Here is a 22314-nt window from a genome sequence, read left to right as displayed (position 1 = left end):
AGATTGATAAGGGCATTGTGAGAGAAGCCATCGATATCTATGTGGAGATAGCCGATGGTTCGCGTAAATACTATGTGCAAGACTTTGAAGAAGCCATGATGAAGGCTACAACTGCCTTCTATTCCAGAAAGGCCTTAGACTGGATAACAAACCAGACCTACCAGGATTACATGCTCAAGGTCAGTCAGTCCCAAGTCAGTTTGTTCAGACTATGAAAATGTCTGAACTTTTCTTTTTCGTTTTTCCATTTTTTTTAAATATTATATATATTGTGTGTGTGTAGGTTGAGGAATGCTTAAACCAGGAGAAAGGCAGAGTTTCGGATTATTTGAAGTTCAGAAGCAAATACAACGTCGTAGAGGTATGCTTTCCACTCTTTGCCTTTATATCTGCTCCTGCTGGAACAGATTTGTCGTACGTGTTATTAGAATAACACTTGTGTGGTTGGTGACTATCTCATACCGTACACCAACTAAATGGTGAATGTAATATATTTGTTATATGATTAAGTCGAGTTTGAAGAAACCCAATAGTTCATCTTGGATTGCAGATAGTACAGCATGAATTGCTCGTAGTACATGCAAGCAAGCTAGAAGAGAAGAAACGTGTTTCAGAGGCGGCTGCTTAAGCTGGAAAACTGCTGTATTGCGTGTCGTTCCTGGTATAAAAATTCTCTAATAAAACAAAGGGAATGTTTGGCCATAGTGATTCCGGACAAGTAAAAGAATTTAGTTGAATGTGTTAAAATATAAGAGATCTGCAAGAAAAGAAGTATATAGTATCTTCGAGCACTACAGTATATATATTGGGTTGTGTTTGATGCAACTTTTTCCGTATGTACTATTGAATATATACACTTATGTCCTTTTTTCCGAGCTTAATCTTCTATTACATTTTAACGTCACAGATGCCCCTTTTGAGAATTTAAAAGTACAACATTAAACTGTAGTTCACTGTCATATATATGAACTGACATCAATGTGTAACACCAAAATCAGTTAAAAGATCCTAGGCCGCTTTGAACCCTTCAAGTCGAAAAACTAGTAAAATGTTATCTTGTTTGATCAATTTTAAATAAATTATACATGACAAGTGATTACACCAATCAAACAACTAATATACAGTCCCAAGAGCAACTAGGGTGATAAATGAGATCTTCATCAAGCATATGACATTCATGTATTTCTTACAACCAATATGAAGCTCAACTTATCTCAAGATAAAGAAGATAGATTAGCAAGATGTTTTACAGAGTGCTTCCACATTTTGCTGGACTGGAAAAGAATATTGAATTATATAACACTATATACAACTGCTGCACTGAGAATAAAAAGAAAATTGAATAAAAGAAAGATCCAAAGGAAGGGTGAGAAAGTCACAAGTTTCAGTTTGCAAGGAGAAATGCTCTGAACTATATATTAAAAACTTCAACTGACAATCAAGAAAATTTGAGAGAAACTAGTACCATGGAATCACGAATGGCGGCCGCTCTCTTCGAGCATCATTCCTTTAAGGCTCTTAGCTAGCCAGATTGCTGTGTCCCTCGGAGAAACCTTTTCCTTGCCAAAAGGTTTCAGAACAACTGCAAGTTCTTCTAGCCTGCTCTGCTGAAGCAAATCGGCTGACAGTTCTAGTAGTCCTTCAAGTGCCTCTGCTCTTTGTCTGAAGGAATTGACGTCTAGAGTTTCCTTTGCCGGTGCTTCTTCCTGTGCCGGAGAAGGATTTGGTTTTGCTGGTTCGGAAGAATCCTGCTTTGCAACCATGGTGGGAGGATTCGTATCTGTCATGTCAATTTCCTTGGTGATGGGGTTTTCACAGAGAGTTGAAGTGGGAGTTGTATTTTCAGAGCAAGTAGATGATTTCGAAGCTGATGAAGAAACTGGATCTTTTACATCAAACTCATCCCTTACCACATTTATTAGCTTTCCAACATCCACCGTTCGCTCCATGTTTTCCAGTACTGGATGCTCAGTCCCAACTCGGAAACTACTGTGACGAATCACATGTATCACTTCATCATACACTGGGGGGAGATGAGCAGCGGCTGGTTTTTCGTTAACTGCATTTTGCACAATAAGTGCTTTGTCTGACAACAAATTCTTCTGGTTTGATGAAACAGGGGAGACGGTGGAAGAGGAATTCTCTGTTGCTGGGGAAACGAGTTTCTTCACCATGAACTTGTCATCGTTGTTGGATGCTGAAGTGAGGTTTGGATGTGCCACAAGATCAGGCCTACTGCTCGGACTGAGATCCGACTGGGCCGTGGGAGCAGGCCTACTGCTCAGACCAACAGCTGGTGCATCTTCTCTACCCGAAACTAAATCTTTGGTGTTCGGGGATGATGTCTCCATCTTTGCAGGGGAACTCATTTTGTGGTCACAAGCATTCACATCCATAATTTTATCATCCAACCGTTCTTGAAATGTTTCGGTGAAGCATACTGTAGATTTGCAGTTGTTCCCACGACAACCCTGCAAGGAATTTTCCAATCGTTCAGATTGTGATGAGGAAGGAGTTGAGCAGCTGCCCCTGGACTCATTAATTTCAACTTCAGCAGCTCGCTGTATGCTCATTTGGCAGTTAATTTCGTGATGTTCCCTAAGGCAATTTCCTGTCCCTTCTGGGGGAGAGGAGGAAGCCTTAATGGTTTCAATTTCGGCAGCTTGCTCATGAGTTTGAAGTATCTGCTCCGGCAAGCAAATAAAAGGAGTCGTTGCGTCATCAAGGAGCTCAAATCCATGGATAGATACTGAAGAGGACGCGGAATTGCTGCTCTCTGTTTGCATTCTCTTAGAACCTGGCCCTGCAGGCTTCTTGGAGTGCTGCATTATTTCCCTTGAAGTATGCGAATCATAGTTATAAGGCACTAATTTTGTAGGTTCAGGAGCCTGAATATCTATAGTACCAGTATTCGTATTATTATTCATGGCATTGGGAGTGTCACATCCCATTTGCCGCATCCGTCCAGGAAACGATGGTCTTCTAGCCAGTGTAGGAGGTGTTTTCTGTCTTATCCTCGTAGATCCTTCTTCAGCAATAGGCTTTACAGGACTGGAGAGAGGTATTCCATCGTGTCTGGCTCTTGACTTCGGAGGGGTTTCCATCACAGGTAACTACACAAATGTGTCATCATTATAACTCACCAGCATTTAGTCCAGAAGACACACACACACACACAGATATGAACTTTTTTCGTACCTGATGCTTCAGAGAATGCATCCCTTGTGCACGTTTATTGGAATCAGAGTTAGCCTTCACTGATGCAGCAACTGGTGCCTCTGAATTTCCCTTAAGACCATGACTAACAGGACCCGGTTTTGCGACCCTCGAAGATGCTTCGACAATAATTCTCTGGTTACTACCACCACTAGCTTTTGCATGGTTGCTTCTCATTGGAGAATTTTCTCTGTTTTTCCCTTCTTTCAGAGCCATCATAATATTTTTAATTGTCTTCGGCTGCTTTGTTTCATTGTTATTTCTCCGCTCCTCGTGCAGTGGCTTCCCAGCATCGCGTTCCTTGGTGTTTACAGCCAATGATTCCGTCTCATGGAGAGCCTCTCTCATCATAAGCTGCCCACATACAATATCATCATCAGCAGAAGCTGAGTCCGTATCGTTGGCTTTAAGGTCACAGTTCATGATGATGCCCGACCCGTTTCTCTCACACGACATTAAGCTGTCTCTGTCACTGCAAGAACTGTTGCTACTTTGGCTCTCGGCCATATTCTTTCTACCATCACGATTTGTTGAAAGAGGTTTCTCAGGTGAAGTGGCAGCAGACGGGTTATATGATGGACGGTACTGCTCGATGTAAGGCTGTAGATATGGGTGCTTCAGCAGTTCAGACGCCTGATCATTATCAAATCCAGATTATAAGGAGGTTGCTCTTTAAAGTAAAAACAAGAATTGTTGAACTGATATTTGTAGGTTCTTACACTTGATCGATGTTCAGGATTTTTCCTCAGCATGCTCTTGATTAGTGTTTTCCTGTTGAAACAAAATATATAAATCTTGTATCTTGAAAAAGTAATGCACTAGAAGCACATGAAGGGACTGAAGGAAACAGTAATCAGGTTACTACCATCAATATATAAGATCACTTCAAAGTGGTAAAAAAACACAAAGATAAGGTAAAACCCCAACTTTCAACCAGGTGACGTACACGGAGAAATTACTTAAGAAATTAAGTGCATAAAAATCATTCCGCCATAGAAGCATAAATTTACTTACAAGGCTGGGGAGTAACATGGAGGCAAAGGGCCGATGGATGATCGGTTAATCTTGCTTATTAATCCCGCCATGTCCTGAAATATGTAACCGCCAATTAAGGATAAGATCACTGAAAAATCAAATTAACATTGTGACATCCTAAAGCTCACATGCCAGGAGAAAAGAAAAAGAAAGAAATTTTCTTGAGGAGAGAAGAACCTTAGGTTCAATTGTTTAGAAATAATTCACAAAGAATAGAAACAGAGAGCAAAATATGCAACCAAAAATAAGGAGGACTGGAAATCTTACAAAAGCCTTGAATGCGGGACGATGAGCAGCCATTTCGTACATGCAGCACCCTGATTGACAGAGGAAGTATCTCAGATGGAAATCTCTGGAATTGAATATGACTCATCCTATCTTATCGAGAAGAGAAAATGAACTATTCACATACCAAGAGACCAAATGTCAGACTTAAACCCGTAAGGAATGTCAGCAAGTAGTTCAGGACACATGTAATTGGGAGTTCCAACAACCTGTGCATGAACAAGAAAATAACAGTGGGATCTCAGAAATCTTGCACAAACAAATGCACATACAGTGTTCTTTTGGTTGAAAAAAGCTCCTACTGCTGCATGACATGCAAGTTAGTAACAACGAATAACGTAGATCATATAAAATTTTGGATTTATGGATTAAACACAATTCCAGCAAGCAATTTCTGTTTTGAAAACCATTTCCATCTTCTTTGTCTCTCCTTTAGAATAAATCATTTTCCAGTACTCTTAGGACTGTGTCAATGGCATTTATGCAGCACCTGGCCTAGGACTAAGTATTAAGCATTCTGAATTATCATGAAAATAAGCTCTTGAAATTAACTGTTTATCCACCAAAGGACTTGTACATCATTATATGTGAAGAGTACGGTTTTCCAATGCTCTAACTTCACTCTTGGAAACTTCTGAACAAATATTTTGCATTCAAATTCTGTTGGTAAAATTTATCTTTAGTGATTCCAACAAAACAACCAACAGACAAGTAAATACATCGTTTTCATTATTTTACAAGCATAACTTGACCAAGGAAAAGGGATGGATTTTATGCATATTAACCACATACAGAAGAAGCCAAATCATCTGCCTTCAAAGTTTTAGCAAGTCCAAAATCACCTGCTCAAAAGGAAAGTCAAAGAAGGAAAAGACAATCATCTTCAGAGGCTCCCATCAAATATGTAAAGTCTTGAACTGAACAAAAGAAAATATTAGCAAGCTTACCTAGACGGACATCTTGATCTTTGGTAAGAAAGATATTGGAGCACTGGCAAGAAAGGATGAATTTAAGATAACATAGAAACTATAGCAAAGAATAACACCAGTACTGGATGCTTACTTTGAGGTCACGGTGAAGAACGAAATTGGAATGCAGATAGTCAACTGCCAACAACAGTTGAGTGAACCACTTCAACAGTTTCTGCAAAGGTTGATGATTAAAGAGAAAAGATCATTTTATCAATCAACTAATGCAAAAGAATGAAGAAAATAGTAATTCTATCAATGGCAAGACTCAAACCTCCTCAGGGAAGTACTGGCCGTTGGCTTTTTTCATCAATTCAGCCCTGTTGCATTTCAACGTTCAAATGCTCATAAACATTAGGAAACAAAACTACTTATAAGATTAAAAAGTACAGCACTTTCCACTTAAAATTGCATATATACAACACTTACATGTCACCGCCCTCACAGTAGCCAGTAACTATGCAAACATAGCAACCCTGCTTCAACATTTCACATTTGACAACAAAGTGCTCAGTGGGGAAATTAGAGACCTATAAAGTCTTTATTTAACCGAAACAAAATCAATCATGCAATCAAATGACAAACCAGCAAGTAGAGGTATAAGGGAAAATTACCTTCTCTACCCAGGCTTCCTTGAACTCAACAATGTAAGGATGTTGTATGCGTGCAATTAATGCCATCTGCAGATTTGAAATAGCCAGAAACCTCTTTTCATTTTCAAGCACTATTTCATACTGGAAATTGCATATTGTGCAATTACGACACATGAGCACATTCAAGAAGACCAAAATAGCAATAAATTCCAACTTGATAATTGCCACTCCTAAATGCCAAAAATAGAACTGAGGAAATTGCAATCCTTGTTTATGCCACCAAAATTTACTTGGCCCACCGACTAACCATTCAGACTATTAACGTGAAATTCCAAACTAATCATACATCACTTCTTAATGATGCTAAAGCAAACTCAGACTACAATAAGCAAGATCCCGGAACAGAAACAATGATATCAAATAGGTACAGGAACACCAAACAGAAAATGAACTCTCCAAAAATAAAGGAAACCATTTATCAAAGAAAAAAAAGCAGAGTTGAGATCATTTTTAATATAAAAAATTTATCAAACTGCGAAAGTGAAATGAAGTCCGGGGAAATTTATATAGAAAATATCAATGTACCTCTTGATGAGCTGATCTCCGGCAGCGTTCTGTTTGTCGAGCCAATCGAATCTTCTTAAGCACATACCTATATTTGAGTACCCGGAATCAGAAAAAGAAGGCATGAAGATCACACATTTTTCCATAAATTGACACCCATCATTCAATAATATTCAGAAATCAATATCATACTTTTTCCTCTCCAACTTGTGATTAACCAAAATGGCTGCACCAAATGCTCCACGCCCAATCTGCTCCATGATCTCATACTGCTCCATTCTGGATTCCATCATTCACCAACCTCGAAGCCCAAATCACACTTCCACTATATCCCAATTCTTGATTCACAAAACAGACACCCCAGATAAGTGTAATCCCGCCAACTCCACTCCCCGAAAATCTCACTACATCAATTCCTCATACATAGAAATCCCAGAAAACAGCAATCTTGGTCGCTCTAACCACTGAAAAATCTCCCCAAGTCAACTGCCCAAAAGTAGACAAGAAAATGGAATGACATTAACCTAATCTTTGGATCTCCTGCCTCTTATTCTCCCCATTCGTAGATCAATTCCGAACAAAACACCCATTAACATAAACTTCACAATAACTACAGAAACAAACAAAAACGAGCACTAAATTCTTGGAAATGAAGCAACCCCAAGAATGGAACAAAATTCAACGAACCTAGGCTTTTGGGCAATCAAGAAATGAGGAATTCTTTATAGTTTTAACCCAAAAAAACAGGATTAGCTGAAGTTTCTGTCCGGGTTTTGCTTTTTTTTCTTTTTCCCTCTTTTCTTTCTCAGGGGTTACTGCTAAAGACTCTGATCTGCGGAGAACAGATTAGTGTATTTGATTTCACTTAACTGCTAACAAGAGTTGGTGGTTTAGCAGTTAATCGTAACCGTGGGGGGTTGAGTTGATGTTACAACTTCCAACTAATTCTTCCTGTCTTCTTCAGTCCAAATGGCTAAGGGAGAGAGCTATTCACTGCAACAGGCCTACAATATCTTCTGTGAGCGGTCAATCAGATGACAGGGATTTTTAACCTGAAAAATGGAGTGTCTGGAAATGTTCAAAATAAGCAGCTTATAAGCTTTAAGTGGGTTGGATGTAAGAGCTTGATGACCATCTTTGCAAATTATTCCGTAATTTGATTACTCAAATTAAAATTTATTTTTTTAATAAATTTAAGATAAACTTTTTAATTTTTTGGGGATTTTAAGATTTTAAATATGTTATTCATATTTTATTTTTTCCAAAGCTTATATTCTGGATTCTTTCTTTAAGTATTATATCCCATTTTATAAGAATACGACATGCACTTTAAATATATATCGATCTAGACTGATACAAATTCCATCGTTTCAAAAATTAAATGCATACACCTTAAATATTTCATTCTAATATTTATATCATAACAATCACAGTGGAGAAATTTTTGAATATGTCAAATATAAAAATAGCAAATAATATTAAACCACGGAGTACCAATACAATACAAAGTTTTAATTAGTGGTGTATTTTAATTGTTAAAATTTTAAATTCACGAATTCTCTGTATCTCTAATATTATTTGTGTCTGTGTAATGCTATCATATACCTCATATTGCTTGCAAGCCAGAAAATTTGAATGATTTGTACATTTCAAAGTCCCATCTCCTTAACAAGACGTCTTTTCAAGAATAAGCTCATGATGAATTATGAAATCACATAGAACAATACCCCATGTAATTATGTCAGATATCATATTTTTTAACACCATTTATGAGACAAGGTCATACGATCCTAGTTGAAGGGGTAAATGATATTATCTCGTGTATTATGTCAGTTGCAGATGAAAAATTTGAACGACTTATAAGTTCATTGTTTTATCCACATAATGATCCGTCATTTCAAGGATAAATTTGCGAAGCCCACGAAACCAAAGCCAACAATACATTACACAGGTATTGATAAGGTATCAATCATGTTATCATACTGTGTCATTATTTTTCCTCTTCTAAACGAGACACATTTTCAAAATAAAATTATAAAATTCATATAAAATTAAAACGAAAAATAACTGGTAATATGAAATACTGATCACGTTGCATCGATTTGAAACACATCATTCAATGATGAGGAAAAATTTCCATTTGGTTGAAGGAAAAAAAAAAAAAAAAAAAGGGAGTGGCTAATGTTGAGTGTGCTAACTATTCGCCGACAAGTCCGAGCTGGTTCTCAAGATTTAAACTCAAAGACAATGGGAGCTGCTCAGTGGGGTGGGACAAAATCGTAGCCGTCAACTACAGACCTAAAAACTTAATCCTGGCCGTCATTCGGACAATAATTGGCCCATTTCATTACTCAATCCCAGTGAGGAGCTCAGACTCAATTCTACTCTTCAATCATTGTCAAAGTACTGAAGTTGTGCAGCTGCCAAAATAATATTCCTCCTAAATTAGTTAATTCAATTATAAATATTATTTATTTATTTTTAAATATAAAATGAGCCTTCAATCATAAATATACAGCTGCCCAATAATTAATCGATTTTGATTAATTTTATAGAAAAATGGGCCAAAATTCAAATATAAAGTAGGAATTTATATCATCGAGTCGCGCGTCCTTGTTGATAATAATAAGAGATTTTTGCACAAAGATATTGAGTTTTTGTAATTGAAATTTATAATTTTATTTCAAAAAAACATCTATTAACAATCAATCCTATCAGCATACAGAATTATATTAAGTCAAAAATCATTGGACGCTAATACAATCCCATACTGAGTAGACAAAAGTAGAGGTTCGAGGATCAAAATTTATTTTTTTTTTTACCACTAATAAAATTATAATAAGTACTTTCTTATTGTAATATATACATAAAACCAATCATATTAGAAATCAATGTTGAGTGATCGTTGGTGCAGAAAAATTCATCAAACCACGTAAAATTATGCATCTGATATTTATTTATGCACATTGTTACAATGTCTCAAACAATTTCATAACAAAGATCCAATTCGTACGAACAACATCAAAAGATGTAAACATGTATTTTTTTTTTTTATTACGATTGAATGTCTGTTTGTTTGATACATTATTTTACTTTTAACGAGAATATGGTCGTATTTATGTCCTGCAAAAAAATATTTTGTGGGAGTTTCAGAATTTATTTGCAGCTCAAAGACCTAATTTTCATGTGATATTGAATAATAATATTGAATATTATGAATGAAGATGAAGTAAAATGATGATATTATGTATATAATAAAGTATATAAATTGTAGTTTAAATAATATTTAAAGTGGAGGGATGATGGTTGAATGCGCATAAATGTAGCGTAATTATGGTGGTATTAATAGGATAGGGTGTCATCCCTCATCGCTGTATTGCAGTGGCGCAGCACGTGCTTCTGTTAGGTATTGCTCCCCTGGATAACATGTCATATGCACGTGCCACGTGCCTGTTTTACAGGTTTCCGGTCAACTATCTCTCCACACTCAGAGTTAATGGAATAAAAACCGTATCTTCTTTCGCTGCAAAATATATTCCTCATTTTTCTTAAAAAAATAGCTAAATTGACAAAAAAGAAAAGATAAAAAATTATTGAAATTGTCGAGTGTAGACCGATACAGAGGACAAGATTCTAATTCAAATCGAGTTTGATCGAATTAAAATTGATTATTTGGCAAGTGAATGTACTATTGTGTGGTTGATGTACAATTCAAATAAAGTAACAAATCACATAGCAAATATATCACGATTTTTTCGTGATTGATTTGATTCGATTGAACTAAATCTGGGTTATAATTTCTTCATCCTACATTAGAAGTAAGAAAAGACGCATATCATCTTATTAAGTTAAAAGAATACAATATTAAATTTGAAATGCGTTGAGAATGAATTTAGACTATAGTAAAACGCAAGGTCTAAGCTCATGTATGCGTTGTGCCGTCCGATCAACTTGGCACATGTACGTTAAGCCTTCCATTTGACTTGAGATTCGATGTAAGTATATATATGTCCTTCAAGAGAAAATTTGATTTATTTTTATATTTATGTATGTAAGCGGCATAGCAACTAGGTGATGACTATAGCGCACAGTTATTGTTAGTGTATCAACATGTTGTCCGAACCAGTGCATATGTTCTTTCATGCACACACCCACCATATTCACGCACACACGCAAATTCAAACACAGAATCTCCCATAAGAAAGTTTGAAATCTTAAAAAAAAATATTGATACAATCAACATCTTGACATTATAATTAAAAAAATAAAAATTTTAATTTTTGCGTCGAATTAACTAATAGAAAACTATAGTACAGATTAATTTTACTAACAAATAATTGGATTGAAATATTATAAGTAATTTGAGTTCCTAATTTACATAAAACTGAGTGAATAATTGGCAACTGGCGCTACAAGTTGGTAAAGGAGCAGCGAAGCGCACGGTAGCGGTAGGGGGACGAGGGCTAATCATGCATACGTGGGCCGACTTATCATTTTTGCTTCGACAACACTATATCGTCGGTTGGCGTTCTCTATCATGCGCACATGGTGTTCCGCAACACCACGTAGTCTACCTGGTTTTTTCCAAACATGGATCATTAAACAGTGTAAATAATATAATGTCAATTATATAATTTGGATGTAGCTCTACTTTTTACCATAAGTATCTGTATCTATAATATATATTATTGAGGAGAGTCTTTTGACGTGGATTAGATTTTTGTCTTTAATTTTTATTTTATTTTTTATTTCGTTTCACACATATAAATTATATGTATAAAATCTTTTTTTATATAAGATTGATGGCGTTATATTTATACATGCGATGTGTATATGAAAAAATAAAATAAAATATGTAATGTGAATTGAAATAAGAAATTCAATTCGCTCAGTGTGGTCTGTTTGACGATTGGGTTTGAGCAACCGTGAGAGGTTGTCGGTCTTTATAGACGTCGGGTGTTCCTCTACAGATCTGACTCTCTGAGCCTTATCTTTTTTTTTTTTTTACTGTTTTTGTAGTATTATTAATAGATCTGTAAATTTATTCTTTACATTGTTTAGATATGTTTATATTACCTATTGTTCTGTAATACTTAAGGGTTTGTCATGACCCACTATTTCTGTAATAGTTGAGTTAGGGCTCTGTTTTGGGCTCGCTACTGAAGGGTCTATATCCAACAGTGTATTTTAGTCGCTAGGATTATAATAGTAATGCTATCAAGCGTTTCATATCAGTTACAGATAAAAAAACTTACGTAGCTTATAAAGTCTCATTTTACTAGCGAGACGCTTTTTTTAGGACAAAATATAAGATCTGTATGAAGTCAAAGTAAATATGGCACCAAAAGCTGCATCACTTGGTGTTGTTTATGATAATGATGCCGTTTATCTATTCCAAACCCCTTAATTAAGGGGATTGATAATGCTAGTATGTGTCACAGATCGATTGCAAATGTAAATTTGAGCTGTTTATAAGCCTGTTAGTTAAATAATGTGCATATATGTAACTGAATGATGTCAAAAGAATTGCAAATAGCATGATAACCTTTTTCCCTCACCTTGTTTTCTGGAGCACTTTCATTAGGACAACACACTACTAGTGATTTCAATTATGATTGTAGCTCTTTTGTACCTTAGTTAATCAAATAATTAAATGAAATGTTACATCAATATGAATAACAGACTTTACACTCTCATTAATTGTAAAAAGATGGGCATTATATTTGAAAATTTTTAATCTTTTTTTTGAATAAGCAAAATGAGAAAGTAAGGTGACAATATGCAATTCAACCATGAGCGTATTATATCATCAGTCTATTCAAAATTAAAATTTTAAACCGTCGACAGTAAATACAGATCGTGAGAGGTCAGTACGTAAGCTTATCACCATCAAATACTTTGAAAAAAGTTCCAAACTCATATATTTGGTTTGACAGCATTCGATCCTTAACCACTCGATCATAATGTTTACGATTGTAAGAGATATATTTTACTTTATTGAATTTGCTTTGCTTTTTCATTGTACCATAATAAAATAGATCTCATAATCTTTACACACTTGGAGTCTATATGTTAAATGAAATTGAAGTATTTGAAGTAGAAAATTCAATAAGATAATTTAGTCTTTATATGTCATTACACTATTGTGTGGTATGATCAATTATATATCCATTTGACCCCACATAACATAATTTGCCATTAGGACATTCTAATCAATTAATTTCACTATTTGTAAACAGATAAATTATCAATCAAGATCACCAAATTATACAATTGTGGAATTTCATATGTTTGATTATCTTGAAGATATATAAAAAGGCATAAGAGAAAAAGTTAAAACCCCACCAATTAGCACAAGAAATCATGTCACTTTTTGGTAATCAGGAAAAACAAAAATATTACAAAATTTCACTTTTTGCTCCTAAAAATCCCCAAAAGAAGAACCATTAAGAAGGGAATCAAATCATTAAAGTTGAGAGCAATGTCCAATGATGATATTTTTTAGCCTCTCATCTTTAAGCATGCCTCTTTTATTAATGTCTAGACTAATTACTGTGACAAAAAATTTAGTGATAGTATTAAATATTTATTAACCATAATTTTTTATTTTATTCATAGAATTTTGATTAACAATGATTATTATCAATAATTAGTGATTACTAAAACAATATTATAAGAGTCTTGGTGATACTTCCAAAATAATAATAATGATAATAATAATAACAATACTAATAATTAAGTAACAATAATTTTTATATGCTGGTTGAGAATGGGCTTGAGCCCATTAAAATGCATAGTGACATATATTGGCCTAAATATAAAGTTTTATATCTAATGTGAATTTTTAATAATAGCAGATGTTGTATTAGAAATACATATAACATAAATAATTTCTTGGGCCTATGTTAGAATGGGCTAAGCCTAATCTTTATGTGGGCTTTGATTTAGACATTCCAAACGTCCAAATCACATTTTGAGGAGTAATTGATCGCTTAGGCCCGAGAAGAGGCCGGCTCCAAAGTGAAATCATTTTTGGTCCAAAGAAATGAAAATGATATTGCTCTACGTTTTGATAAAAAAATATTTGTTAAAAAGACCAAGAAAAAGAAAAGCATGAGAAAATAGATACTAATAAATATAAAATTGAAATGATTTTCAGCTGTAACTTAACATACTAATAAAACTCATTACAAATTAATATAATCAACAGATACTGATCCCGATTGAGGTCGACTTGAAAACTAGCCAAATCATGGATTCAATACTAGAAACTTGAGAAAATGAGCAGACATTGGGTCCGCGGGTCTTCAGCTAAAATCATTTAATGACTGAATCAATTCGTGTATGCGATAGAAAGGATATAATAAGTATACATAATTCTCTTGAAATTAACATACCTTGAGCCTAAGTTGTTTGGAAGTATTTATAAGAGTCAAAAGTTCCTACTTATACGAATCCATGTGTTGAAATCTCTTCTTTCCAAATATCCCAAAACAAAGGGGGGGCCGAAATGTCACTGTCAGTTCTCTAGGTTGGGTGGGAGTGAGTACCGACTAGTCGAACTACAAGTAAACTGCATATTTTGTTAGTTAGTGCAAAGCTTTGAACTAGGAGATGTAAGGCTTTACCCTCATTAGAGGGAGCCCTTCCAGAAATTCTCAAAGGCCTGAGCCAAACCCAGGCCTAAGAGGGGGTTTGGAAATAGTTTTCAACCAGCAATAGACGCGCCTCGGTTAGAACCTCACTAGCTGCGTCATTGCCCCAAGCGCAAAGATGATTTTCTTACTTCAATCATTCCTCTTTAAATTCTATTTCACACTCATCTATTTGATAATTATTCGATGTGGGAGGAATCTTGCCGACGGCAAATAACCCACAACTGTGTGTGTTGCATTGGTCATCGTGAGAGCAAAATCCGAAAGGGGAAAACACAAAACTCGAAAGGCATTTAGTTGAACTTATAGGATATTGCAAAGTGTTTCATAAATTTTCTAAAGAAAATAACTTTTAAAATTAAAAACAAAATGTTGAGAGCTTACGAAGTTCTTTTAAGAAAATTTCGGAGTTTTCGACTTATTTTTCAAATTCTTAACAAATTTTTACTCTTTTCTTCAAATCAATTACAAATTTTCCATGAACAATAGATTATAAGGTCTATAATTTTATTTTATCCAAACAACATTTATTTTTTAAAATATAATCGAATATCTTTGAGTTCAGAAGATATAATATAAAATTACAAAACCATGAAAGAAATATTATGAATAAACTACAACAGCTAATATTGGATTCGGAAGAATACTAAATAAAAATTAATAAAAACTGGATTGTTGGGGCCTTATCCAAAGGAAAAGGACCCTCCAAAAAGTGGCGTATGCTGCTTGAATTGCGGCGAGCACACGGTATTCTTTAGTAAAAGGCGAAAGAATAGTTCGCTATGGGCTCACCGCGCAGCTGCGTGAGTTTCTACATCGCTTCTCCCCTTCAATTTATTAGCCTCACCCTCAAGTCCGTCCTGTTCCCTCTCCATGTGGGATAGATAGTTGTCCGGGTTCTGACTAAAATATGATGCCCTCTTCTCCTCCATTTGCACTCTTCAATAATTTACAAATACAGAACATAAGTAATTACATGAATTATTTATGTAGGGTCGACCACTTGGGCCGATCTCAGGTGGGCAAGTTCAATGGAGGTTGCCAACCATATTGATGTGTGGTTGCGGTTCCTACTTCATCCTTGCTTGGTGTAGGAGCCTTTCTTCTTTTCATTACTTGGTGCTTAATATATGAGCCGAGTGGCCTTCGCAATTCATATCACTTTCCTACTTTACAACAGACTGGTTTACTGCCAAGAGGCTATAATCGTTGAAGCTACAAGAGTTATGTAAGTTTTCATTATTACACAAAGAATAATGACATTTTCATATTCAATAAGTTAGCATGCAAGGTGTAGTAGGGGTGGTCGGGGAGAGGGAACAGTTTGTACTAAGCATGCCTTACAAATGCTGATTAACAAATACACAAACGAAAATACACAAGTCCAGGGAAAATACTTCATACATTTGCTCTGTATCTACATTATAATATTAAGATCACCTCAACTATATGATCATAAAGCGTGCAAACAACCACAATTTACATGATGGGATCATGTTTATGAAGAAAACAAGCAATTTATTATCAGATCACAACAGACAATTTTACCAAAACGCTACCTTCACTTAACGAGCATCAGCAGAAGTGAAAGAATCTGCAAATCCTGACGGCTTAGCCGGGATGCTTCCCTTGCTGTCCTGACTAGTGCCACTGAAATCTTGGGTCTCCGCTTCTTCTTGCCAGCCCTTCAGCATTTGTGGAAGAGGCAATGCCATGTTGATGCCTGAAAACTCATCTGTCTCCTCATATGGTTTCCATTTCTCGACCAATTGAGCTAGCGCATTTACGGCGTGTCCCATGTCCGGGCGGTGATTTGGATCCCGTGCAGTGCAATGTCCAGCCAATGCTGCTATAGAGTAAATAGTTTCGTAAATGTCTTCTTTTGCATCAAGAGCTGGATCGATGGAAGCAATAAGTGACTCTTTGTTGGATTTAATCTGCCAAAACCACTCAGCTAAGTACCGGTTTTCCTCAGGACGTTGTTCATCAAGTGCCACTAGTCCCGTCAAAAGTTCCATTAATACCACCCCGAAGCTGAAGACATCGACCTTTGTGGTAACTTTTCCAGTCACTGAAGCGGAGACGAGACACATGAAACCGAGGAGAACAGTGAGAGATTGATAATAAGATGAAACAAGAAAAACTCAAAGGATCAGGTTCACATTGTAATATAACACAGTTGTTCAACAATATATAAAGCAAGCTTTGTAATATCATTGCAAGTCCTAATTATTCCACCATTAGGATCAACAACAAAAGTGTGGCTGGGTTTTGCTCATTTATCAGACAGTTCAAGAATGTTTCTTTACCCGCATATTCAGGTGCAAGGTATCCAAAGGTTCCAGCCAGCCTAGTTGCAACCGACCTCTCTCTGTCAGGTGCCAACTTCACCAATCCAAAGTCTGAAACTTTTGCCCTGAAATCATCATCAAGAAGAATATTCGATGATTTCAGATCACGGTGTATAAAGCTCTGATGTGCCAAGGTGTGGAGATATTCCACTCCTCGAGCAACATCAAGAGCAATGTTAAGCCTTCTTGTCCAGGATAAGGGCTCCAAACCTAGACTCTTCCAACGGAATAGATGTCTACTCAGAGCACCTTGAGGCATATATTCATAAACCAAAAGCCTCTCATTTCCTTCGACAGAGTACCCCAAAAGGGATACAAGATGGCGGTGCCGGACCTGCGAAAGCACAGCAATTTCTGATTGGAATTCATCCAATGCTTTGTTACTCATGGCCCCAACTACCATTCTCTTTACTGCTAGTTTAGTTCCGTCTTCCAGCTCACCCTTGTAAACTACTCCAAAACCTCCACGTCCAAGCTCATTTTCTTGTGCAAAATTGTTGGTCACCTTGCGAAGGACCTGAAGAGAAATGAGGAGGTTCCCAGCCTCAATCACCTGACCGTTCTCCAATCCGTCACTCATGGTACCACGTCCAGTTTGAGCTTCCAAGGCAGAGCCATCTACTACAGCAATCTTCACTGTATTATCAGGATCCGGTGAATCTTTAGGATGAATCACAATACTGGAAGGAGGATTTTTTGTCTCTTTTCTCTTGCGAATGCAGTAGAAAGTCAAAAAGACTGCAAAAAGTGTAAAAACAGTGGAACCTGCAGCTGCAGCTGCTATAACCATCACTCTAGATTTTGTTGAATTTGTGGGGTTTTGCTGCTCATTTACTGCACTGGTTGGATGAGGACTTGAATTAATAGCTGAAGACGGAGAATCTGCCGGTGGCTGTTTACTGTCAACAGATGGACGATTATCATTTGGCGGCGATTGTGGACTGTCATTTGGAGAAGGGGGAAGAGGTGGTCCAGCATCTGGTGACGGAGACTGCTCAGGTGCTTTGGCTTGAAATTTTGCATTATCATCAGTTACTACTCTCACTCCATCACGGAATCTTGGCAATGGTGGCTCAAAATTGTTCCCACTTAAGTTCAGCAATCTCAGTGATCTGAGCTGAGTCAGATTTGCAGGGACCGTGCCATGTATATTGTTTCCTTCCAAGTGAATTTCAAGGAGTGAAGATAAGTTCACCAGTGAAGGACTAAGTGTGCCATTAAGCCCAAGCTTTTGCAAATTTATGACAGAAACTTGGTTCCTTGAGTTACAAGTGATCCCCCACCAAGGGCCACTACAAGGATCATTGCCTGTCCATGCAGAAGCAAGTCTTACCGGATAATTCAAACCATGAAGGAAATCTATAAGCGCACTGACTTCAGGAGCACATTGTTCGCCAGGAGCCAATTGACAGAACGAATTCGATTTGTAAGAAACATTTGCAGCTTTGAACTTAGGTATCGGACCCATGAACATATTATTGTTCAAATCCAACAGATCAAGTTTCATATCAGCCAAGCTTGATGGGATCAGACCGACTAGCCGATTTCTGTTGAGGTTGAGTTCCCTCAAGGACGTCAAACGCCCAATATCATCAGGAATCGATCCGCTAAACTGATTTCCATGGAGCCACACCATTGTTAACCCAACCATCGTACCGATTACATCGATTGGACCAGTCATCCCACCCCCATCCTGATCATTCAACCACAACATCTGCAACATGGAATCCTGAAAAGTGGATGGTATATTACCAGTCAACCTATTATACGCCAACTCCAAAGACGCAAGAGACGGCAACTTTCCGAAAAAATCAGGCACAGTACCAACTATATTGCAAGCTGAGCAAGAAAAATTCACCAACTGAGAACACTCTGCTAGCTCAGTAGGTATTGTCCATCCAGAACTTTGATTAAAGGGGTTACTATCCAAAGCCAACACACGAACATTACTAAGCCCATGAAAGAAATCAGTAGGAATTGCATCAAATTCATTAAAGTCCAAAAATGCAAATTCCAAGTTAGATAATCCACTAAAAGTAGGCAACTTTCCAGTGAATTTGTTCCTCTGAAAGCCAACATTGTAGAGTTTATCCAATTGATTCAAATTCTGGGGCAAAGGCCCCTCTAATCCAAGGCCCTGAACCTGAATCTGTGTGACTCTGCCATTAGAGCAGAACACATGAGGCCATGCAGGAGGGCCGCATGGATCATTTCCCTCATCAGGCCATTTCAGAAGCTCTGGATTTTCCAAACCATCTCTGAAATCACTCAGAATGTTGAAATCATTTTGGTCTGTAACACAACTAACACCTCCCACAAGGCAAACAAACAATCCGACAACAATGCGCACGAATTTCCCTGAATCAACTCCCATCTTCCATGTACTAACTACATCATAACAAGATTTCCACAGAAGCCCACATCTCCAATTTCCTCAGGAGCCCAAACAAAAGAGGCCCCCAAGCGAAAAACACAAAGAATATGTGCTCAGACCTCAAGAAAACATGGACAAACCTTGTTTCTCTACCGTGCATGCAAATTCAAGAATGCCCTGAACTTTCCTCCGGAGCAAAACGGTGATGGAAAAATGGGAATTTTTTTTTCCCAAGTTAAGAAAGAAGAGGGACATGTGGAAGTTGTCAGTACAGTTAATCTTTTTAATGGGTTTACAATGCTTTGCATTTGGATCAAAACCCTAAAACAAGTCTATGATGACTACTACACCTCTCTCTCTCTCTCTCTCTCTTCTCTTTTTCTCACTTCTGTTTCTTGGTTTTCTGTTCCCTTTTTGTTCTTTTGTGGGATGGTGTTTTTTTTCCCCGATTAATTCACATTATTCATTTTTTTTTCTTTATGTAATTTTATGATCATCTGGTGTGAAAAAGACCTGATATAGATACTGTGTCTGAAGTTGAGATTTTGGAGCTTTAATTAAATTAAGACAGTTGGTAATTATAGGCGTTTTTTTTTGGTGATTTATTATTCTGCCTAACATGTCTACAATGTGGTTGATGGATAGTGTAACCGAACTAGTAAATTGCAGCCGAAGTAGCAAAAGTCATTCATGTTGAATGCTTGTCGGCAGTGATCTTTTATCATATTTTAATATTAATTTAATTAACATGTATTTTTTCTAAAAAAAATAAATTGTATAATTAAATAAAATTACACTTTAAAAATGAATACACATATCATACACGCATTGATATGACATCATTGTATAATATTAAAATAAAACAGAAAATTCTTCACTTAAACTTGGATAATATACTCAAAAAATCTAATTTGAGAATTTTAAGATTGGAAAATTTGCAATGTAGTCCTCTAAATATGGAGGATCGATAGTTTTAATCTTGTACGAATTTATTTTAATAATTTTGTTCTATATATTTAAAATTTTGCACATTAAGGACAAAGATAATAAAAAATTATCAAAATAGTAGGAAAAAATGCAACCAATTAAGTTGGCCCTGTGCATTTTTCTAATTATTTTAACAAATTCATGTTATTTATTTTCTTTAATGAAAGACATTCTTAAAATTACAGATTAAAATTGTCAAAATAATTTTTTACAAAATTAAAATTATCAGCCCATATCTTTGCTTAAATTACATTGATATGTTGACTGTGATAACAAGCTTACACTTCACAGTAACTATGACCTAGCTAGTCCGCAATTCCTAGTTAAAAGACAGTCGAAGTAATTGATATGCAAGTCCCTTTTTTATTTATTTATATTAAAGTAATCACATCAATATTAGGGTAAATTACATTCCATTCCTTTATATTAAATTTAATTACATGCATACCCTATAATTTTCATTAAATTATAAGTGCATCATTTGATGTCTACTGAAAGAAATAGTCCAATTTATTAGTTACCGTTAGATTTTTATCTATTTTATGTGGTGAAAACTGATCAAAATGCTCTCCTGAACTAAGAATTACAAATTTATTTATTTTTTAAAAATTTTATGAATTTTTTTATGGCTAAATGACTTTTTTTTATATAATTTTTTAAAATTTTGTCATCCATCTTGTTCAATTTGCTTATATTTTTCTTAAAAATATAATTATAGGAAAAACAAAATTGACAATTTCAAAACCCCCATTTAAGAATTACATAATTTTATCAAATATAAGGGAAGTATTTATAATTTTTAAATAACGAAAAAGTATTTCTGATTATATCAAACGAGTTTGTTATAATTTTTTTTTTTTAAAAAAAAAAGTTAAAATGTGGGGCCATAAACATTAGTAAACGAAGCTGCTTGAGCGGCGATAATTGTGGGAGTGAGCGGAGAAAGGTGAAAGCAGGTAGGTATTTTGTAATAATCTCACACACACACACGGACACGGGACCTTCATGTCTTCTTCTTTCCCATAATTATTTCTAATTTTAAATTAATTTTATTTTTATTATCCCAACTAAAAGAATCTAACCACCCTAAAATATTCATTTCGTTAAAGCTCGTCGCAACGCATATATACTATTTTAAGTCAAATTTAAAAGATATAAAATATTCTAAATTTTGTGCATAATTTTATTTTTTTTAGTTTTCGATCGGAATGTCACGCGTTTGAAAATGGTTGAGAATGTGAAGTTAATCATTTTATATAGATACGTAATAGATATAATTTTTTATAGTGATCAAATTGAATGTGAAGTTAATCATTTTATATAGATACGTAATAGATATAATTTTTTATAGTGATCAAATTAAATAATATTTCAATGAAAAAAAAAATGTATTAACTATTTTAGATTTATGGGGTTTGTTTGGGGAGACAGTAAAAATTGAGGGTCCAGAGTTGAGTTATGTTGTTGCCGACATTCTTCCTTTCCCTTGTCGGTGGCGAGAGAAATGATTTTCCCTCCTTTTTCTCCGCTTCCAAACACGCGCTAATCAAGCTTGGAGATTAAAGTAATACTACTTATTTATATTTCTCAAAATTCTCTTAAAATCTTTTCCTTAATTTCTTTTTTTTTTTATAATGGATAGATTATAATTATGTTGGTATTATAAATTTTAATTATCGATAATTAATATACGCCAATTTATCAATATTATCTATAACTATTATTATAGTAAATCAACAACCACTTATTTCAAAAAATAACCTGAATTTGCACAAGTAATCATCATTTGTAGCTATTATTGAGTGAAAATAAGAATGAGGAAGTGAAATGACAAAAGAATCCATCAAATTCTTGATATAAGGTGTTTTTGCAACAATTAGTCTGAATTGGCCTCAAAATAAGTAAGGTTATATGTGGATTGATAAAATTTGGGATTATAGATTTCTAATTTATAATAATAAAATTTTTGAATTTATTTAAATAATTCTAAACTCAAAAAATTTCAACGTAATAATGATTATATGAAATTATTATTTATAATTTAATAATTAGTAAAAAAATACATTGAAATATTAAATAATATATTGAGATAATAATTGTCAGCATCAGGAGAGCCAATAATTAAAATACATATTGTTGAGAAAAAGCAAGGCAAAGAAACATCACATTGATCACAACACATGAGAGAAAAGAACAACACATGAATAGACAACATAACGAGGTAAAGTGAAACTGTGCAGATTCTTCCAACGCCCCATCTTCATCTTTCTCTCAGGTCCGGAGACC

The 22314-nt window shown here is 35.4% G+C and overlaps 3 protein-coding genes across 7 annotated transcripts in view; 1 reads left to right on the top strand and 2 right to left on the bottom strand.

The window, feature by feature from the left end:
- LOC105171015 (cullin-1-like) overlaps positions 1 to 904 on the top strand; it is a gene marked incomplete in the record, with an annotated part of 3253 nt that extends 2349 nt beyond the window's left edge. Inside the window, 3 exon segments of the mRNA XM_011092008.2 lie at positions 1 to 179; positions 284 to 361; positions 551 to 904. Of these exon segments, the coding sequence (XP_011090310.1) occupies positions 1 to 179; positions 284 to 361; positions 551 to 628 (335 nt within the window).
- Positions 1143 to 7519, bottom strand: LOC105171014 (serine/threonine-protein kinase Nek5). 2 transcript variants are annotated; one of them, XM_011092007.2, is made up of 14 exons: positions 6854 to 7519; positions 6683 to 6749; positions 6119 to 6184; positions 5934 to 5980; positions 5779 to 5824; positions 5599 to 5679; positions 5484 to 5526; positions 5329 to 5378; positions 4664 to 4745; positions 4519 to 4568; positions 4231 to 4304; positions 3936 to 3987; positions 3199 to 3849; positions 1143 to 3113 (listed from the first exon to the last, which is right to left on the bottom strand). In XM_011092007.2, the coding sequence occupies exons 1-14, from the start codon at positions 6952 to 6954 to the stop codon at positions 1473 to 1475; spliced, it is 3051 nt and encodes a 1016-aa protein (XP_011090309.1). In that variant the 5' UTR covers positions 6955 to 7519; the 3' UTR covers positions 1143 to 1472. The 2 variants fall into 2 exon arrangements, with proteins under 2 accessions (XP_011090309.1, XP_020552217.1); XM_020696558.1 differs by lacking the exons at positions 5329 to 5378; positions 5779 to 5824; positions 5934 to 5980; ... (1 more) ...; positions 6683 to 6749; positions 6854 to 7519 and having other exon boundaries at positions 5599 to 5676.
- Positions 14886 to 19436, bottom strand: LOC105171013 (receptor protein kinase TMK1). Of its 4 annotated transcripts, XR_848530.2 has the most exons (4): positions 16626 to 19435; positions 15876 to 16387; positions 15363 to 15531; positions 14886 to 15255 (listed from the first exon to the last, which is right to left on the bottom strand). XR_848530.2 is itself a non-coding variant. In XM_020696647.1 (3 exons), the coding sequence occupies exons 1-2, from the start codon at positions 19039 to 19041 to the stop codon at positions 15882 to 15884; spliced, it is 2922 nt and encodes a 973-aa protein (XP_020552306.1). In that variant the 5' UTR covers positions 19042 to 19436; the 3' UTR covers positions 14886 to 15255; positions 15876 to 15881. The 4 variants fall into 4 exon arrangements, 3 of the variants coding, with proteins under 3 accessions (XP_020552306.1, XP_011090308.1, XP_011090307.1); XM_020696647.1 differs by lacking the exon at positions 15363 to 15531 and having other exon boundaries at positions 16626 to 19436; XM_011092006.2 differs by lacking the exon at positions 14886 to 15255 and having other exon boundaries at positions 15262 to 15531.

This window comes from Sesamum indicum, linkage group LG9 (assembly GCF_000512975.1).
Source record: "Sesamum indicum cultivar Zhongzhi No. 13 linkage group LG9, S_indicum_v1.0, whole genome shotgun sequence".
In the NCBI taxonomy this organism is placed as follows: Eukaryota; Viridiplantae; Streptophyta; class Magnoliopsida; order Lamiales; family Pedaliaceae; genus Sesamum; species Sesamum indicum.
This window is presented reverse-complemented; position numbering and strand designations above follow the sequence as displayed.